The sequence below is a fragment of the Balaenoptera musculus genome, chromosome 8 (genome assembly GCF_009873245.2).
Source record: "Balaenoptera musculus isolate JJ_BM4_2016_0621 chromosome 8, mBalMus1.pri.v3, whole genome shotgun sequence".
NCBI lineage: Eukaryota > Metazoa > Chordata > Mammalia > Artiodactyla > Balaenopteridae > Balaenoptera > Balaenoptera musculus.
Genome location: NC_045792.1, coordinates 105,597,420 through 105,612,909, shown reverse-complemented (window position 1 = coordinate 105,612,909; position 15,490 = coordinate 105,597,420). Strand labels below are relative to the sequence as shown.

At 56.0% G+C, this 15,490-nt stretch overlaps 1 protein-coding gene across 1 annotated transcript; it reads right to left on the bottom strand.

Annotated features, from left to right (window-relative positions):
- Positions 1-474: 474 nt before the first annotated feature.
- On the bottom strand, positions 475-6,740 carry GAL (galanin and GMAP prepropeptide). Its single transcript, XM_036861943.1, has 6 exons — positions 6,571-6,740; positions 6,224-6,304; positions 5,305-5,359; positions 2,141-2,227; positions 1,773-1,850; positions 475-600 (listed from the first exon to the last, which is right to left on the bottom strand). The coding sequence occupies exons 2-6, from the start codon at positions 6,302-6,304 to the stop codon at positions 530-532; spliced, it is 372 nt and encodes a 123-aa protein (XP_036717838.1). The 5' UTR covers positions 6,571-6,740; the 3' UTR covers positions 475-529.
- Between the last annotated feature and the right edge of the window lie 8,750 nt (positions 6,741-15,490).

Below are 15,490 nucleotides of genomic sequence, written 5' to 3'. Positions count from 1 at the left end.
CAATTCTCTCATCTATCATGTTTAGGGTTTCTTTAGGCTTTTTGGTTCCCATCTCTCTAAAATATCAGCTCCATGAGGCCAGGGGTTCTGTCTGTTTTGTGGTTTTGTTTGTCTCAGAAACAGACTTACCTTCATAATTACGTTTGACTCAGCGTAAGATAACTTTATGTTCCCTGGACGTGAGTGACAAGAGAAAGTGTCTCAGAGACGCTCTGGATGGTAGAATGTGGGTGTAAAACTTTTCTCTATTACGTGTGATTATAATCAAGCATCATCTTTTAAAGACACACTGGTGGCAGCGGCAACAAGACAGACGTGTGGAAGAAAACGATAATCACAAGCTGTTGCTGCTTTTTTATTTGCCACTCAAAATTATGACCAAAGGGAAAAAATCTTAAATGATAAGGACACAGCATCAGGGCGGAGAGGAAAGGGGTGGTTGGCTCTGCATTCGTTGCCGTATGATTATCATTGTCTTCGAGCTTGACTTCGAATGACAACGAAGAGCCGAACCCGCCCCGGGAGCCTCCTAGGACTGCTCCACGTCTCCTGAGGACACTGCTGCGGGGAGACCGGGCCGGCGCTCCAGGGCCCCGGCGTCTGCAGAGGGGAGGGCCACACTGAGGGCAAAGCTCAAGTGCTCGTCCTCTGCAGAGATGCTCATGGCAGCAAACCCAGAATCAGGCACATGTCACATTGAACTCTCGTACTTAGTATGCATTTGAAACGGTCAGACTTTAAAAAAGTGTAATTCCTGTTTGGGCAATAAAAATCGATGTCTCCTAATGAAAGAAGTTCCATGTTACAACATCCAAAACAAAACAAACAAACAAAAAACCCGGAAGAGTCCATCTGCCCCTCACTGGAAAAGTCACCAGCAGATTTTCTCCAGCAGAGATTTCCCCAAAGGCTGCCCTGGGCTCAACAGAGGGGATCGGTTGCTTGGTTCTGAGGTTTCTAAGTTCTTCTCCCACAGCCCCCTGCCCATGGATGGTTCTAAAGAAAAGCCACAGGCCTTAAGTCTCCGCCCCCCACTCCTTCCCCCCTCCCCACGCCCACCTGAAGTCCCTCAACTAAGGCAGTGGAGCCTGAGAGCAAATGGATCAAAACAGAACCCAAGAATAGTCTTCGCTCTTCCAACTCGACAACAAAACTGTGATGTGCAGAACCTGACCACCCAAGGTCTCCCTTGGAGCATCAAAGTGGCCCATGTCCCACTGTGTCCCCAGGCCACCTCCCTGGGGTGAACTCTGGGCCCCTTCCACAGGGGCAGTTTTGACCCTCACAGTGGCATGAATGACAGCCCTGAGGCACGGAAGTGCTGGGGCTGAATGCTTCACAGAAAGGCCCCGTCGGCTGTACTAGATCCCGGGATGGAGAGCTGTCGGGGTCAAATGCAGCCAGCTCCGCTGGAGGCTGCGCAGGGTGAAAGGGCGATCCAGGCCGCGGGCTCCGTTCTCTCGCCGCGCTCCCAAGATACGGTTTAAGGGGGTCTACGGAGAGCCTGACTGTGTGTACTAACTAGGCCCCGGAAGGTACAGCCGCTGTTACCATGTCAAGAAATGTGGGTCCAGCAGAGCGAATGAACCAGGCCCCTTTGCAGCTGGTTCCCATGCCTCCGCCTGTAACCCCACCCACCAGCGTGACTGTTGGTGTGTAGGGGGAGCGCGGTTCCTTCCCAGGAGAAGGCTGTGGAAGCCTTTCTTGACAGGTTTTTTTATGTGCGCAGGCTTCTAAGAGGTGGGATTTTATGTTGGTAATATTTCACATACCTCTGAGCTGCAAGAAAGTCAGAAACTCGATTATCGTGCGCACGACATTGTTCTCCAACAGCTGCCTGTCAACGCTTCCTAGAAACCAGAGGGGATCAGTGTTGACGACCTTGGTGCCTGTCTTAGACCTGGGCACCTGGGGGCATCACCGGCATGTCCCTCCCTCCCTCTCAGAGCCTGGCTCAGCGCAGTGGAGGCCCTGAGCCCCTTGTGGCCGCCCCTGGAGCTTACCCTCAGGTTTGCTGCTCCTATTTCTGGCGGCTGACAGATGGGGCCGGGCCAAGCTCAGGCCCCGGCTGTGGGTCAGCGGTGGCAGGAGCCCCATACCCCCCACTGCCCTGTGGGCCCTGAGATTAAAGTCCTCTCACCTGGCCTGGCTTCGTCTTCAGGCTCGAGTTCCCGCTTGCCAGTGAAGCCATGCTTGTCGTGAAATGATCTGTGGTTGTCAATGGCATCTGTTTGCAAATCAGAGGAAAGCACCTGAGTGTTGTCACTATAATGAAAGGACACGTGGCTGCTTATAGCCAACATGTAACACGACGGACTGTAAAAACAAAGCCAAGGTAGGGAAACCATGGAAGAGGGAGTTGTTCTCCGTGGAACCTGAGGGAGGAACTCATGCCAGGGCGAGGGTACAGCTCTTTTCCAGGTGCTGGGGCCCCACGGAACAAGAGGGGAGCCTCCAGTCAAGAGGGGGCAGCACACGGCCAGCAGAGGGCACTGGCCCCAGGGGCGCAGACCTGGTGAGACGCAGAGTCCTGCGTCCCTGAAAATGGGGTCGGGGGGGAACCACAGGATTTGCACTTCTGATGTAATCAGAATTTTATTTCTCAAAGATCACTGGCTGCTGTGTGAGAGATGGACAGAAGCCGGGGAGAGAGATACAGACAGAGACAGAGAGAAGGAGCAGGACGGGGGGGGAGGGAAGGAGGGAGGTTGAGTGTGTGTTTGTGTGTGTGTGTGTGTGTGCACACGGGCGCACACTCTGGGTGGAGTGACATGGGGGAATGGTAATTGCAGTTCCCTGGCGGTCCAGGGGTTAGGACTCCACACTTCCACTGCAGGGGCCCAGGTTCGATCCCTGGTCGGGAAATTAAGATCCCACGTGCTGAGCGGCACGGGCAAAAAAACAAAAACAAAAACAAAAGTATTGGAAAGAAAGAATGAGGGCTCTCCACCAAGTGCCCTGGAATGAAGAGAAGGGCCTGATCGGGGCCCTCTCCGGGCTAAAGGAGAAGGTCTGGCTCTCGGTCTCTGGCTACCTGGCCTGGTGGACTGTACCATCTCCAAGCCCAGACAAAAGAAAGCGAATTCATTTTTCCAGAGACAGAGGTCTTGGCATTAAATGTGGAGGAATGATAAGTAACCCGGCGCTTCCAAAGGCCACTGGGTGCAGTCAGGCTCAAACTGTCTTCAGCATTTTTATGTTGCCATTTTCTATGCTGACCTGACGACAGAAGTCAGGAGCACAGTGTGAAGTTGCAAAGAATTCTGACAAACAGCTAGTCTAGACGGACAGCTTCTGGTGATCCAACTTGATAGTGAAAAACGGTTTGTTTTCTAACAGGATTTTTTGGCCATGCCACAAAGCTTGTGGGATCTTAGTTCCCCGACCAGGGATCGAACCCGGGCCCCAGCAGTGAAAGCACTGAGTCCTAACCACTGCACCGCCAGGGAGTTCCCTAAATCTTCTTGATAAATACATTTTCAGTATGCCAGAGTCACACGGACAAGTATTTCTGTTGAAGGGCTCCTTCTTTCTTTCGGGCCAGTAGCACACAGAGACAAGGTGCTTTCTGAGGGGAAGAACTCAGGGCTGCAAAGGGTTCAGGAAAACTCGTGCCCTTTAAATCAGTCTTTCCCTCCTGCAGGCGAAGTGACAAGACCACGTGGGGACCGGCTGCTGCGTTTGATCTGAGACTAAAGATGCCCAGCAGGTCCTGCCTGTGGCCCCAATTAGTTTTTGTCATTTCTGTGCCTGTGTTTCTCAAAGCCCGGCTCTCAGGCACCCTCCAGGTGATCAGATAAACAACCATCTGCAGTGGGAGAAGAGTCTGTACTTAAACTTGGGGATTAAGAACTAAAAGTAGCTCCCCGGGGGTAGTTTAAATGGGGACCATTCTTCCCGACGACTCTGGAAGGATTGGGATATGAGCTATACATGAGTTGTTTGCCTCCTTTCTGGCAGGAAAGCAGGAAATAAATAGAGGAGGATTTATTTTTTTAAGGTTGATGGCTGTCCCCAAATCAACTATGCCTGCAAATTTGAAAGCTACGAGTAGGTAGGAGTTTGGATGGGAAGTGAAAGGTCTCCCCTCGCCCCCTCCTTTAGGACAATTAAAATCTGAAGGTGCCCAGACAGAGGACGTGAAGAGAGCAGGGAGTGGGGGCTGGGTGGGTGAGGGGAGGCCGCAGTGGCCGTAGCCTGCAGTGCCCAGAGCTGTCCCCAGAGCTGTCCCCTTTAGTGCTGGAGGCGTGGCCTGTCTGCACACACCCACTCCCCCATTGCCTGCCGCCTCCTGCGCCCACTTAGGGATTCCACGGCAGCGAGCTGGTCACTGAGCCCCGGGCTCGGTGTGCTTCCCTGTAAATGCAGCAGTCGAACAGGGGGTCTCTGAAGGCCCCAGCTACCCTAGGCTCACTGGATTCTCTGCATCATGAATGTAATCAAATTACTCCCACTGAGTCCAGACGATGTCATATCAAGGACAAGACACCAAGTATCAGTCACCCTGCAGGACGGCTCCAGGGACAGATTTGGAGCAGGAAGAGGACCTTCTGCATTTAGTTTTGGGGCGAGCATGTTTTGGCTTCTCTAGGTCACCTGTGAATTCCTATCCCAGGCTTAGGCTCACGGAAGACGGAGATAAGGTTGGGGTCAGTTGACCTGGGGGTGCTCTGTGAAGCCAAGGAGTGGATGGGAACGTTCAGGGAGATACAGAGGGACCCAAGAGAGGGCCCAGAGCAGAGCCCCAAGGGATGTCTGCCTTCCAAGACGGTCACCTGGGAAAGCCTGATCAAAGTATGAGGCTAGGAATCCCATGGGGTGCAGGGCAGGAGAGCCAGAGGAAGGAGAGGTTTCCGGAGGTATCAGGCCTGGGCCAATGTGCCAAGCAGTCGAGACTGGCCAGGCTGAGGAACGGGGGTGAAAAGGGGGAAGGGTGCAGAGAAGGCAGGAGAGGGCCCTAAGGGTTTGCCAAGCTGCAGGCTGCAGGACGGGTCAGGGTTCAAGAAAGAGCAAGGTGCCCCAAGGCTGGGGGCGGGGCAAATGGGGAGGAGGCTGAGAATTGGGACATGGGGGGGGGGCTGCCTTTCAGGGAATCAGTTAAACCTACAGAGAAACCATCCTGCCTCAAAGTCTCATGGAAGACTCCCCTGTTTCCCTTTATCAGACTCAAACTGGAATATCAAGGTATCAGAATGATGACTGACTACCCCCATTTTTCAGAAGCAGCAGGACGTGCACAAGCGCTACAGCCAGCACTAGAAAAGCCGGTTCGGTGTCGAGAGGCCGTGCACCTGCATCACTTACGTGGTCCAAGAAGGTAGCCAGCACTGTTCAGGGTCCAGCCTCTCTTTTCCTTCACCTTAAATGGGAGAAAGGGGGTCAGATGGCAAGAATCCTGCCTGGTAACGGCTGCGCTGGCTCAAAGAAGCCCCAAAGGCCGCTTCTGCTTGTATAACCCACCATGGCAGCCTGTGAAGTTATTTACTTCAAATAATCACAGAACTTAAATTACAAACACACTTTAGTTACTCTTTCATATACTAAGCCAAGAGACGCAAACTGTTAAAGCAAGAGCTTTAAATGAAACTAGAAAGACATTAAGTGAAATTCACTCAGACCTTCCAGGCATGATACAGGACTTAGAATAATGCATGTACTTTTGGAAGCTGCAAGAAATTCCAGATTTGCAGATAAGCTCTATGTGACATGAAAATAGGACTACTTGCTTCATCAAATACTTCCTTTAGCGCCGCAGACCACAGACTCATAGTGCACCCACGCGCTTTTAAGCGATGCTGAGAACACCTGTTGATGACACCGGCTCGCACACGGTGTACTGACGCTCTACTGAGCTGAATGGAATGAGATTTGCTTCTCACTCGTCCGAGGCGCTAACCTCAAGTACAGCAGTGTCCATGTTTAGTGGTCGATAGCCAGGGGCTGTTTACACACTGGGAGAGGCGAGGTGCAGGGAGGATCCGAGGGAGCCTCTGGGCGGAAACCGCCGCCCTCGCCCAGCCCCAGCTGGTCTGCTCGCAGGACCCGGGCCCCTCCCTGCGCAGCTCCCCGCGGCAGGGACCCCACCCCCACCCCCGCCCGCCCGCAGGCAAAATTGATGGCACAAGGCATCCACCCTCCCCCGAGTCTGGTTCTGATGCGGTTGCCCCCCTTTGCAGAGAAGGGGACCCGCTTGGGGAGCGTTTGCTCCCCAGCCTGCACTTACCGGCGACCCGAGCCCCAGGGTGGCTGAAAGGGCCGCGGCGAGGAGCAGCGAGGCGAGCAGGAGGGCGCAGCCTCTGGGCATCTGCAAGGGAAGGTGGGCGGTGGGGGACGGCGCGGGGAGGCCGGTCTCGGTCCCCAGGGCTCACGTCGGGCGGAGGCTCGGACCCCCGCCCCTGCGGGTGCGGGAAGGGCGGCCAGGAGCCGAGGTGCCGAGGACCGAGAGCCCGGGCAAGGGGCAGGGGCGCCGCGCCGGCCCCAGGGAAGGTCCACCCGCAGGCGGGCGCTCCGGAGAGGGGACGGCGGAGAAAGGGGGTCCGCCTCCCGCCGGGGTCCCCGGGGGCGCGGTACCTTGAGCGGCGGGGCCCGAGGGATCTGCAGGTCCTGGGGCGTCAGCGGGTCCGGGGATGTCGGCGGGGCCGCGCGTCCGTCGAGTCGGGTGGAGTAGGGTAGGGCAGGGGGCTCTCACCGCATGGCGCGGCCTCGGGGACACGGAGGCGGGAAGCTCACGGCGGCCGGGCGCAGAGCCGCTGCCACCGCTATTTATGCGGCGCGTCCGGGGCCGCTCGGCCGCGTCACGGGCTCGGTTCCCGCCTCCCGCGCCCTCGCCGGCCCGAGTGGGCAGAAGGGACCGGAACTCGGTTCCCAAGGGGCACTCGGAGCGCCTGCGGGAGGGCGGGGACGGCGGAGAGCCCCCCGCACCCCGCGCGAGAGCCCCCCGACCCGGCTGTTAGCGGACCCGGGGCAGCGAGCCCCGCACCCCGGCACCGCGTCCCGTGCCGCCAGCGGGCCCTCCGCAGCCAGAGACCCTCAATCCGAGCTGGGCGGGTCGCGGGGTCCTGGGCCCCCGGGGCAGGGGGCGCCGCGCGGGCCACCCCCCTCGCATGCTTTTGCAGCGGCTGGATGGCGGGTTCAGCCTCAGAGCCATCCATGGGGGCGGGACGGGAGGCCACAGCTCGCCCAGCTTCCCTGCCTCCAGGTGGATGCCCAGGGGTCCCCGGGGGCCCAGACCCCGTCCTGATTTTCTAAAAGGGGGCAACTCAGCTAGGGGGCACCTAGGCTCTCAGTCCCTGGGGGCTGACTGGCTCTCCCGCCTCGGAGCTGTGGGCCCTCCTTACGTCCCTCAGGCTCTGTTGGGCCAGAAGGGGTCCCTGCAGACGTTCCCTTCATGGCTCCCTCCTTCAGGACCCCGAGCTGTTCCGGGCAGGGTCAGGTAGCGGTTGAGCCCTTGAGGGCCTGGGAGGCGGGGGGGCGTCCAGAGTGAGACCCGCCCAGGCTCCCAGGGGTGGCCAAGGGGTGCGTGGGGAAAGTCACCTAGAAACAAGGCCCTCCTTGGCTTACTCCACAAATACTCCTCAGCTTGGGCCAGGCCTTCCCCGCACAGACAGGGGGGCCCAAAGGCGTGCCACCTCCAGGCTGCTGAAGGGGGATGAGGCCATCAGGAGACAGTTTGCCCAAGCCCCTCTCCCACCTGACGGGCCACTACCGGCCGTTAAAGTCCTCGCAGCAGCAGAGACGGCCCCTGCTTGAAGGTGCCAGCCGGTGGCCGGAGCCGGTGGCCAGGAGGCTGCAGCCGTCTCCCCACCTGCCAGGCTGGATGTTAGGTTGATTGACGTAACTGAGGACCCTGGAGTGAACAGGATTCAGGACAAATAATAATGACGACGACACCCTACATGTCTGCTACATTTAGTCTTATGAACCTTAGTACTGATAGCTCGGGCCATCCCTGGGGAGAGCCATTTGCTTCTGCAGGGATGCGGAAGGACACTGGGGCACCTGGGGACTGCGGTCAAGGCCAGCTGGCTGGTTAGGAAAGAACAAAGCCCTAACCTGGGGTGCTGAGTGCCCACCCTGGCCCACTGGAAGGCTTGGAGGGGTGCTGGCGGGGACACCTGGCTGGGTGAGGGGTCTCAGGGACAGACTCCTGGCTGAGGAGGGGGTGACGGAGGAAGATGGCGTGTATTCTCAAGGGCATAGTTTGACCTCCGGTCGTTCTTATTTTGGCAGCCTGGGGTGGGAGGAGAATAAGAGGCAAGGGGGCCCTGAGCAGGAATCACAGAGTGATTTCTGAAGCCCCGGGTCAACCCAGTGTGTTCCTTCTAGGGCGGGAAGAGGGAGTGGAGGCTACCACCTTGGCAGCCTGTCAGTGGTGGGCAGACGGGCAGCTGAGATGCGGAAGAGCGGACGGGCAGCTGAGATGCGGAAGAGCGGAGGGTAGCTTTCTGCGGCTTATCAGAGAAGTGACGGGGGCGCCCTCTCACGCAGACAGTGCTGGGGAGGGGGCCGGGGCCAGGCCATGGGTGCCCCCCGGCTACCTGAGAAATGCCACCACTCCTTGACAATGGCTGGTTTAGCGGGAGGGTCGTGCCGTCACTTGGAACACTGGCTTTTCTTCTGAGAACGAACGCACCCGACGCACTGGACATTTGGTTAATTTCAGCCTTCTCCTGTCTTCCATGTTAGGTGCCTCTTGCCATCGATGAGGCCTTGAGGACCCTTCTGCTCTCAATTTACTTTGTCAAGGAGCCTCTTCATCTGTCTGAAGAAGCAGGACTTCTAAACCGAAGTCCTTTGTTCCAGAACGCCCTGGCCACGGAGCCAGCCTTCAGGTCTCCAAGTGGGAGAAGGTGGCCCTGCAGACAAGCGAGACACAAGTCCACCCCTGTCGGTGATGCACTTAGGTGGGGCCATCAGATTGTTTATCCCGCTAACAGCCCCCAAACCCTCCTGGAAGCAGAACCCTCATGCATGCTTGGGCCCAGGTGCAGCCAGGGCAGACGGCCAGGGGGCTAGTAGATAGAAGAAGAATGTTTCAAAAAACCAAAAACCTGCTCTCTGGCCACTTTTTCCACATGTCTCGGGGAAAATCATAAGCAGTCTTTACATATATTATGAATCCACTTAGCAAAGCTACATTGAGTAATTAGACATGTGCTCTATACAAATATGGGTCCTCTAAGTTGACATGGTCTGTCACCAAGACACCACCCGGGGGGACACCCACTGTCGCTGCTTCTCCCTCAGTCTGGGTGAGGGGATTCTGTACAAATCCTGGGTGTGGCCCGTGACCCTGGCCAGGGAGAGTTAGGTGGGCACCAGAAGCCTGCAGACCCAGCAAGGCAGAAGCGAGGAGAGATGCTGTGGCTTCCCAGGGCCAGCAGAGGCATTCAGACAAAGGAGGATGGCACCCCCGGATGGCAGGCGCCTGCTTCCCGGCACAGGCTGTGCTGAGACCCACGTGCACGTGCACTGAGGCTCTGTGCACTCAGCAGTGATCCAGTGAGACACTGTCACCTTGTCATCTTGAAGACAGCCCAGTGTGAGGCAGATAAAATGGGTCACCATTAGAGTAATGGAAATCAAACAGAAAGCATAATTTTATCCTTGCTTTGTGAGCTGGCCCATCTTCCCTTAGAGGCCCTGTTCACCACCAAAAACCAACCTGGGTCTGGTAAGCAGGAAGATCAAGAGTCCAGAGAAAACCTAGGCCACAGTCCGGCACGGGCTCATCCATGCATCCCCGGAGAGATGTGGCTTCCCCCGGCACCGCACGGGGACTGCGGCAGCAGACGTCCCAGCCCGCATGGAAATTACAGTCTAGTGGAGACCTGAATGCACGGTTGAACCTGAAAAACGGTTGTACAAATAACCACTTCACTATCATGAGAAGGAGGTACGTGTATTCAGGGAGCTTGACCTGAAAGGTGAGCAAGATTGGCCAGGTGGGGCCCAGCACATTCCAGGTGAAAGGGCTCACACAGGTAGGCCCCCTTTTTGGTCCTTTTCCCTTCCTCCTTCCTCTTGCCTGGAATGTGGATGCGAGGGCTGGAGCTGAACAGCCATTTTGGACCACAAGGTGATGACTTTGGATGACAGCAAGACTGAAGGAGCCTGGGTCCCTGGGCTGCTGACCTCCAGGCTTGTTTCACAAAAGAGAGAAATAAACCTTTCTTTTACTTAAGCCAAATGTTGTTTGGAGGGTTTCTATTATATGTAGTTGGAATGACTCCTCACTAATAAACGGTGTCTCACACAAAACAGTTGACAAATATTTGATGAATGAATTAATGAATACAAATGAGTAAAGGGATGCACACCTCCAGTGCTGGTGAGGAGCTAATGGTGGCGAGATGGGCTCATAAAAGGAGGAGGCTTAGAAGAGAGGATGACAAAGGGACACCGCCTACTGATCCTATGGTGATCTCATTACTATTGAAGAAATGAGGAAATGTCTTGACCATCTAACCTTGGCTTTCATTTGACTCCACAAATGTTGCATCCTTGATCCGCCCTTCCATGGGTTCTAGCTGCTAACCCCAGCCCTACCCACCCCACCCACCCCAGTAGCTCAGTCATCATGAAAAAAATCCCAGTTGCTCCCTAAAGACAGTAGCTTGTTAAGGATCTGGCTAAAGTGAAGGTTGATCTAATTCTATGAATGGTCTTTCGAGTGTATGTATTCAGCTCATCAGTGTGTCTTCATTAAAGGATTCGTGATACGTGTGAAGATTTGTTTACTTTGCCCATAGGAACAGTCGGTGTTTTTAGTAAGGGTGAGAGTTGAGGAGAAGGGAGAGATGATCGAGAAGAGGGATAAGCAGTTTGGGGGCGTTGGCTGAGAGGACCCCCGCCTCCCTTTACCAATCCTCGGGGGACCCCTCCTCCCACTTCTTTGAACATCTTGCTGGCCGGAGTCAGGTCCAGCCGCAGTGGAAGCTGCAAATTGAGGTCTGTAATTGTGTGCGGTGCTGGTGCCCCACTGAAACCAGGGTTCTGAGCCAGAGGAAGGACGATTGGATGCTGGTCCTTGCGACCAGCAGGTCCACCTCAGGCAGGGCCCCAAGGCAGCTGTTTTCAAGGTTGCACGTTTTTGTAAGATTTGAAATAAGCTATAAGCACAGTCAGTCCAGACCTGCGTCTTTCTACATCCCTCCCCAGCCGGGATTACCCTCGTGGAAAGTGGTGCTGAGGAGGCCCCAGGCATTTCCGGTTCTCAGGGGAGGTTGGAATGGGGGTGCGTTTAGCTGGAGTTCGGGTGGGAGGGAAGATTTACCTGGTTCATGGTGGGTGTGTTTACAGTGGGGTGGATCTAACTCACGTACATTTACGGTTGAGGTGTGGCCAGCCCTCCCAGGGTGGGAATGGCTTCCAGGAATAACCCCTGCCCACGGTGCCCACGCCCAGGCATCGAGGTCCGCCCTGCAGAGTTGCTGGCACATCTCCGAAAGCTGGGAGCTGGGGCTGGCATAAGCCTGGGGTCACTGGAGGAAAAGAGACAGACGGCAGTTTTTTTTTAAATTATTTATTTATTTATTTATTTATTTTGGCCGTGTTGGGTCTTCGTTTCTGTGTGAGGGCTTTCTCTAGTTGTGGCAAGCGGGGGCCACTCTTCATCGCCGTGCGCGGGCCTCTCACTATCGCGGCCTCTCTTGTTGCGGAGCACAGGCTCCAGACGCGCAGGCTCAGTAGTTGTGGCTCACGGGCCCAGCTGCTCTGCGGCATGTGGGATCTTCCCAGACCAGGGCTCGAACCCGTGTCCCCTGCATTGGCAGGCAGACTCTCAACCACTGCGCCACCAGGGAAGCCCCAGACGGCAGTTTTAAAGGCGCTCAGGCGGCTCTTGATCAGCCGCCGTCCTCCGCCAGTGTCTTGGGGGCCGTCAGGGCCTCTCGTCAGGCCCACAGCCCCACACCAGCAGCACCTCCCGCTCCGTCGCCCCCAGCATGCTCCTGGGCAAGCTCAACTCTTGGGTGAGTGGAGAGGGGGCGTGGTGTTTTCCGGGTGGCCCAGCTTTGCTCATCTGACAAGTCCGGGGCTCTTTGGTTTGAGCCATCCTTGCCCGCCTCCTGCGCCTCCTGCCGGTGGGGAACCTTCCTCTTCCCTAAGCCCACCCTCAGCATCTTCTTTCCCCCAACTCCCCACTGCCCTGGGCTCTGGGCCACGAAGTCTCCTCTACCCATCCATCCCAACTCCTCTCCCTCCCTGCTCCTTCCTCCTCCCCTCCACACCTCCCCCCCAACCTGGGAGGCTCCCACTCCTGCCCCGCCCACCTCCCCCTGCTTCCTCCCACCTAGGCCCTCCCACCCCAGCCCCGCCCCCTCCTACTCCTGCCTGTCCCCTCCCCCTCCCCCCTTCCCCTCCGCCCCCCCCCCTTCTCCCCATGGCAGCCCATCCTGAGGAGCTTCCCCAGGGAGTGTTGCTGCAGGTCAGAGGCTCAGCTCCCCGCTGGGTGTCTGGAATCCACCTGTGCCCTGGGGTGACTCACCCGTTGGGTGCTTTCCAGGCAGCTCAGCCTGGAGGAGGGGGAGCGCGGACCCTCTGGGGCTGGTGACTCAGCTGCAGGCCCGGGGAAGCAGCACCTGTTTCCTGGCCCCGAGTCCGACCCACGGGCAGCACCCCCAAGGCCATGTGGGAGCCCATCTGGCTAATGGGATGTGGGGACCCAGCGGGGGGGGGCATTTCCATTCGGGGGCCTGAGCTGTTGGCGGGGGAGGGGATGCAGCCGCCCTGTGCCCCACCCGCTTTCCAGGGACCCCGAATACTTTAAGGGACTTCAGAAACCATGAGCATTTTAAAACCTTCAGTTGAAGAATAGTCGACAGACAAAAACGTGCTCCAGTGTGTTGTGCTGGCTGAATGCTGGCACCGCTGGGACCGCAGTGTCACCAGCCCCGGGTCCCCGGATCCCCAGGCCCCGCCCCTCCCGGTCGCCTCCCGCCCACGGTAGCCGCTGCGGCCTTCTAGCAGCTGTGACTTCGCTTGTTTTAAACTTTGTGGAAATGGAGTCACGAGGGTCTCTCTCCGTATTCTGCCCGAGCTTCCTCCGAGTTGCTTTGTGTCTCTGTAAAATCCCAGAGCCTGTCAGAAGGTGACAGTGTCCGGCCCGTGGCTCGCTCATGGGTGGACGGGAGTTGAGTCAGTCACTTAAAGGCACCGGGCTCTGTGAACCGCTGTGATTGACGTCACCGGGAAGCTCAGTCCTTCCCCAGCTCCGTCCACTCATCGGTACTGATGGACAGTCCCCTGCCGGGAGGGCCACTGGCCACAGTGGGTTGGGGGTAGGGGGCTGGAGACACGGCCCATCCCCCATCATCCTAGAGCCCAGTTGGGTCAGGGCTGGGCCGTGGTCCCGCCTTTGCTCCAAGTTCAGAGCCGTCCGAGGACACAGACACAGAGACCGGGACAGGAGCCGAGCGCCGGGTTCAAATCCCACCTCAGCGTTCACAAGCCGCGTGGCCTTGAATGTGTCACCAACCCTCCCTGTGTCTCCATTTCCTGCCAGTAAATACCCCCCCACTTCACAGAGTGAAGTAAGTGAGAGGGGAGGGGACGTGGGTCAGCCAGCCGAGGACTCTGGATGGTGTTGGCCAGTTACCTAGACCGATCTGGGGTCAAGGTCAGGCCGTGCTGTGGCTCCCTGGGGGCTGCTGGGAGCACAAGGCCTATGGGGCCCCCTCTTTGGAGCATAGGCTGTGCATTCCATTTTTGTCTCCACGTTGACTTACTTTAAGTGCTTATTGTCAAAGACTTTGTATCGGCAAAAGACAGAAGAGCGAAAGGCACAGAGTCAAAATCACCCACCATCATATCGCTTTTAAAAAAGTTTTAATAATAAGAAACACCAGTTCTACCACCCAAACATCTAGAAGGAAACGCTGTAAACGGACATGTGTGGTCTTCCAGGCGTGTCTGTGTTTTCACTGTGGTTATATGTACACTTAAAAAAAGAAAGCCAGTGGGGGCTTCCCTGGTGGCGCAGTGGTTGAGAGTCTGCCTGCCAGTGCAGGGGACACAGGTTCGAGCCCTGGTCTGGGAAGATCCCACATGCCGCGGAGCAACTGGGCCCATGAGCCACAACTACTGAGCCTGCGCGTCTGGAGCTCGTGCTCCGCAACAAGAGAGGCCGCGATAGTGAGAGGCCCGCGCACTGCAATGAAGAGTGGCCCCCGCTTGCCACAACTAGAGAAAGCCCTCGCAGAGAAACGAAGACCCAACACAGCCAAAAATAAATAAATAAATAAATAAATAAATAAATAATAAATAAATAAAAGAACGTTTAAAAAAAAAAGAAAGCCAAGTGGAATTTTGCTATGCTTGTTCTTTTGCAACCTGCTTCTTCCATTTTACATCTCGGATAGTTTTCCAGTTGAGGACCGCCGCATTCTTTCCACCGCGAGGTGCACAGATCCCGGCTGACCTTCCCGGGTCACAGACATCGCAAGGTTCCCGGTGTCCTGGAGTGTGAGAGGAGTCCTGGTGCAGAATCCTCCAGGGTAAGCGGATGGAGTCTTAGCCGTGGGGGCAGGGATGCAGGGCGCGCGCATCTCAACTTTTGTTAGAAGCACCAAGTGACCTTCTGGGAAGGCTGTGCCCACATACAGTCCCCTTTCAGAGTCCAAGTGCCCTTTGCCCCAAACCCTGGCTGCGTGCTACCAAACATTCAGATTTTGCCAGTCTGACAAGGGGCCTGTAGGAGTTTGCTGAGGCTGCCGAAACAAAGGACCACAAACCAGGCGGCTTAAACAAGAGCCATGTAACATCTCACGGCTCTGGAGGCTGGAAGTCTGAGATCAAGGTGTTGTCAGGGTTGGTTCCTTCCGAGGCTGTGAAGGAGAATCTTCTTCTTTTGCCTGTTCTGGACATAAATGGAATCACACACTATGTGGCCTGCTGTGCTTGGCTTCTTTCACTGAGCATAATGCTGTCAAGGTTCATCCGTGTCGTAGCCTGTGTCAGTGCTTCATTCCTTTCTGGGGCTGAATAATCCTCCATTGTGAGGCTGGACCACATTTTTATCCATTCATCAGTTGATGGACACTTGGGTTGTTTCTACCTCTTGGCTATTGTGAATGACGTTGCCCTGAACATTCGTGTACAACCTTTTGTTCAAACACCCGTTTTCAATTCTTTTGGGTATATACCTAGGGGTTGAGTTGGTGGGTCAGAGAGTCATTCTATATTGAATTTTTAAGGAATTTTATTTAAATTTTTGATATTTTGTTCATCCATCATGGATATTTTACATTTATTTTGATTTTTAAATTAAATATTACATTGAAGGATTTGTCTTTGTTGTTGCGTTTTAGCCCCCCTTATATTTTGCACCCGGCCCTGTAGGGTGGGGTGGGCAGGGTGGGGAGAATGGATGGAATCAAGGTGTTTCTGGGAGGCAAACTCACCTCCATATTTTTGCACTTGCTGTTTCCTTGGTCTAGAACTTCCCTCCCACTTCCCATCTCAGCTTGCCTGGGACTATGGTGTTTCCAAG

Bases quoted from the DNA above. Each gene is read 5' to 3' on its own strand.
- GAL (XM_036861943.1), bottom strand. From the start codon at position 6,304: ATGCCCAGAGGCTGCGCCCTCCTGCTCGCCTCGCTGCTCCTCGCCGCG. The intron at 2,228-5,304 runs GTAAGTGATGCA...ATTTGCAAACAG, and splicing joins TGGCTACCTTCTTGGACCAC to ATGCCATTGACAACCACAGA. The intron at 1,851-2,140 runs GTGAGAGGACTT...TCTGGTTTCTAG, and splicing joins TGAAGACGAAGCCAGGCCAG to GAAGCGTTGACAGGCAGCTG.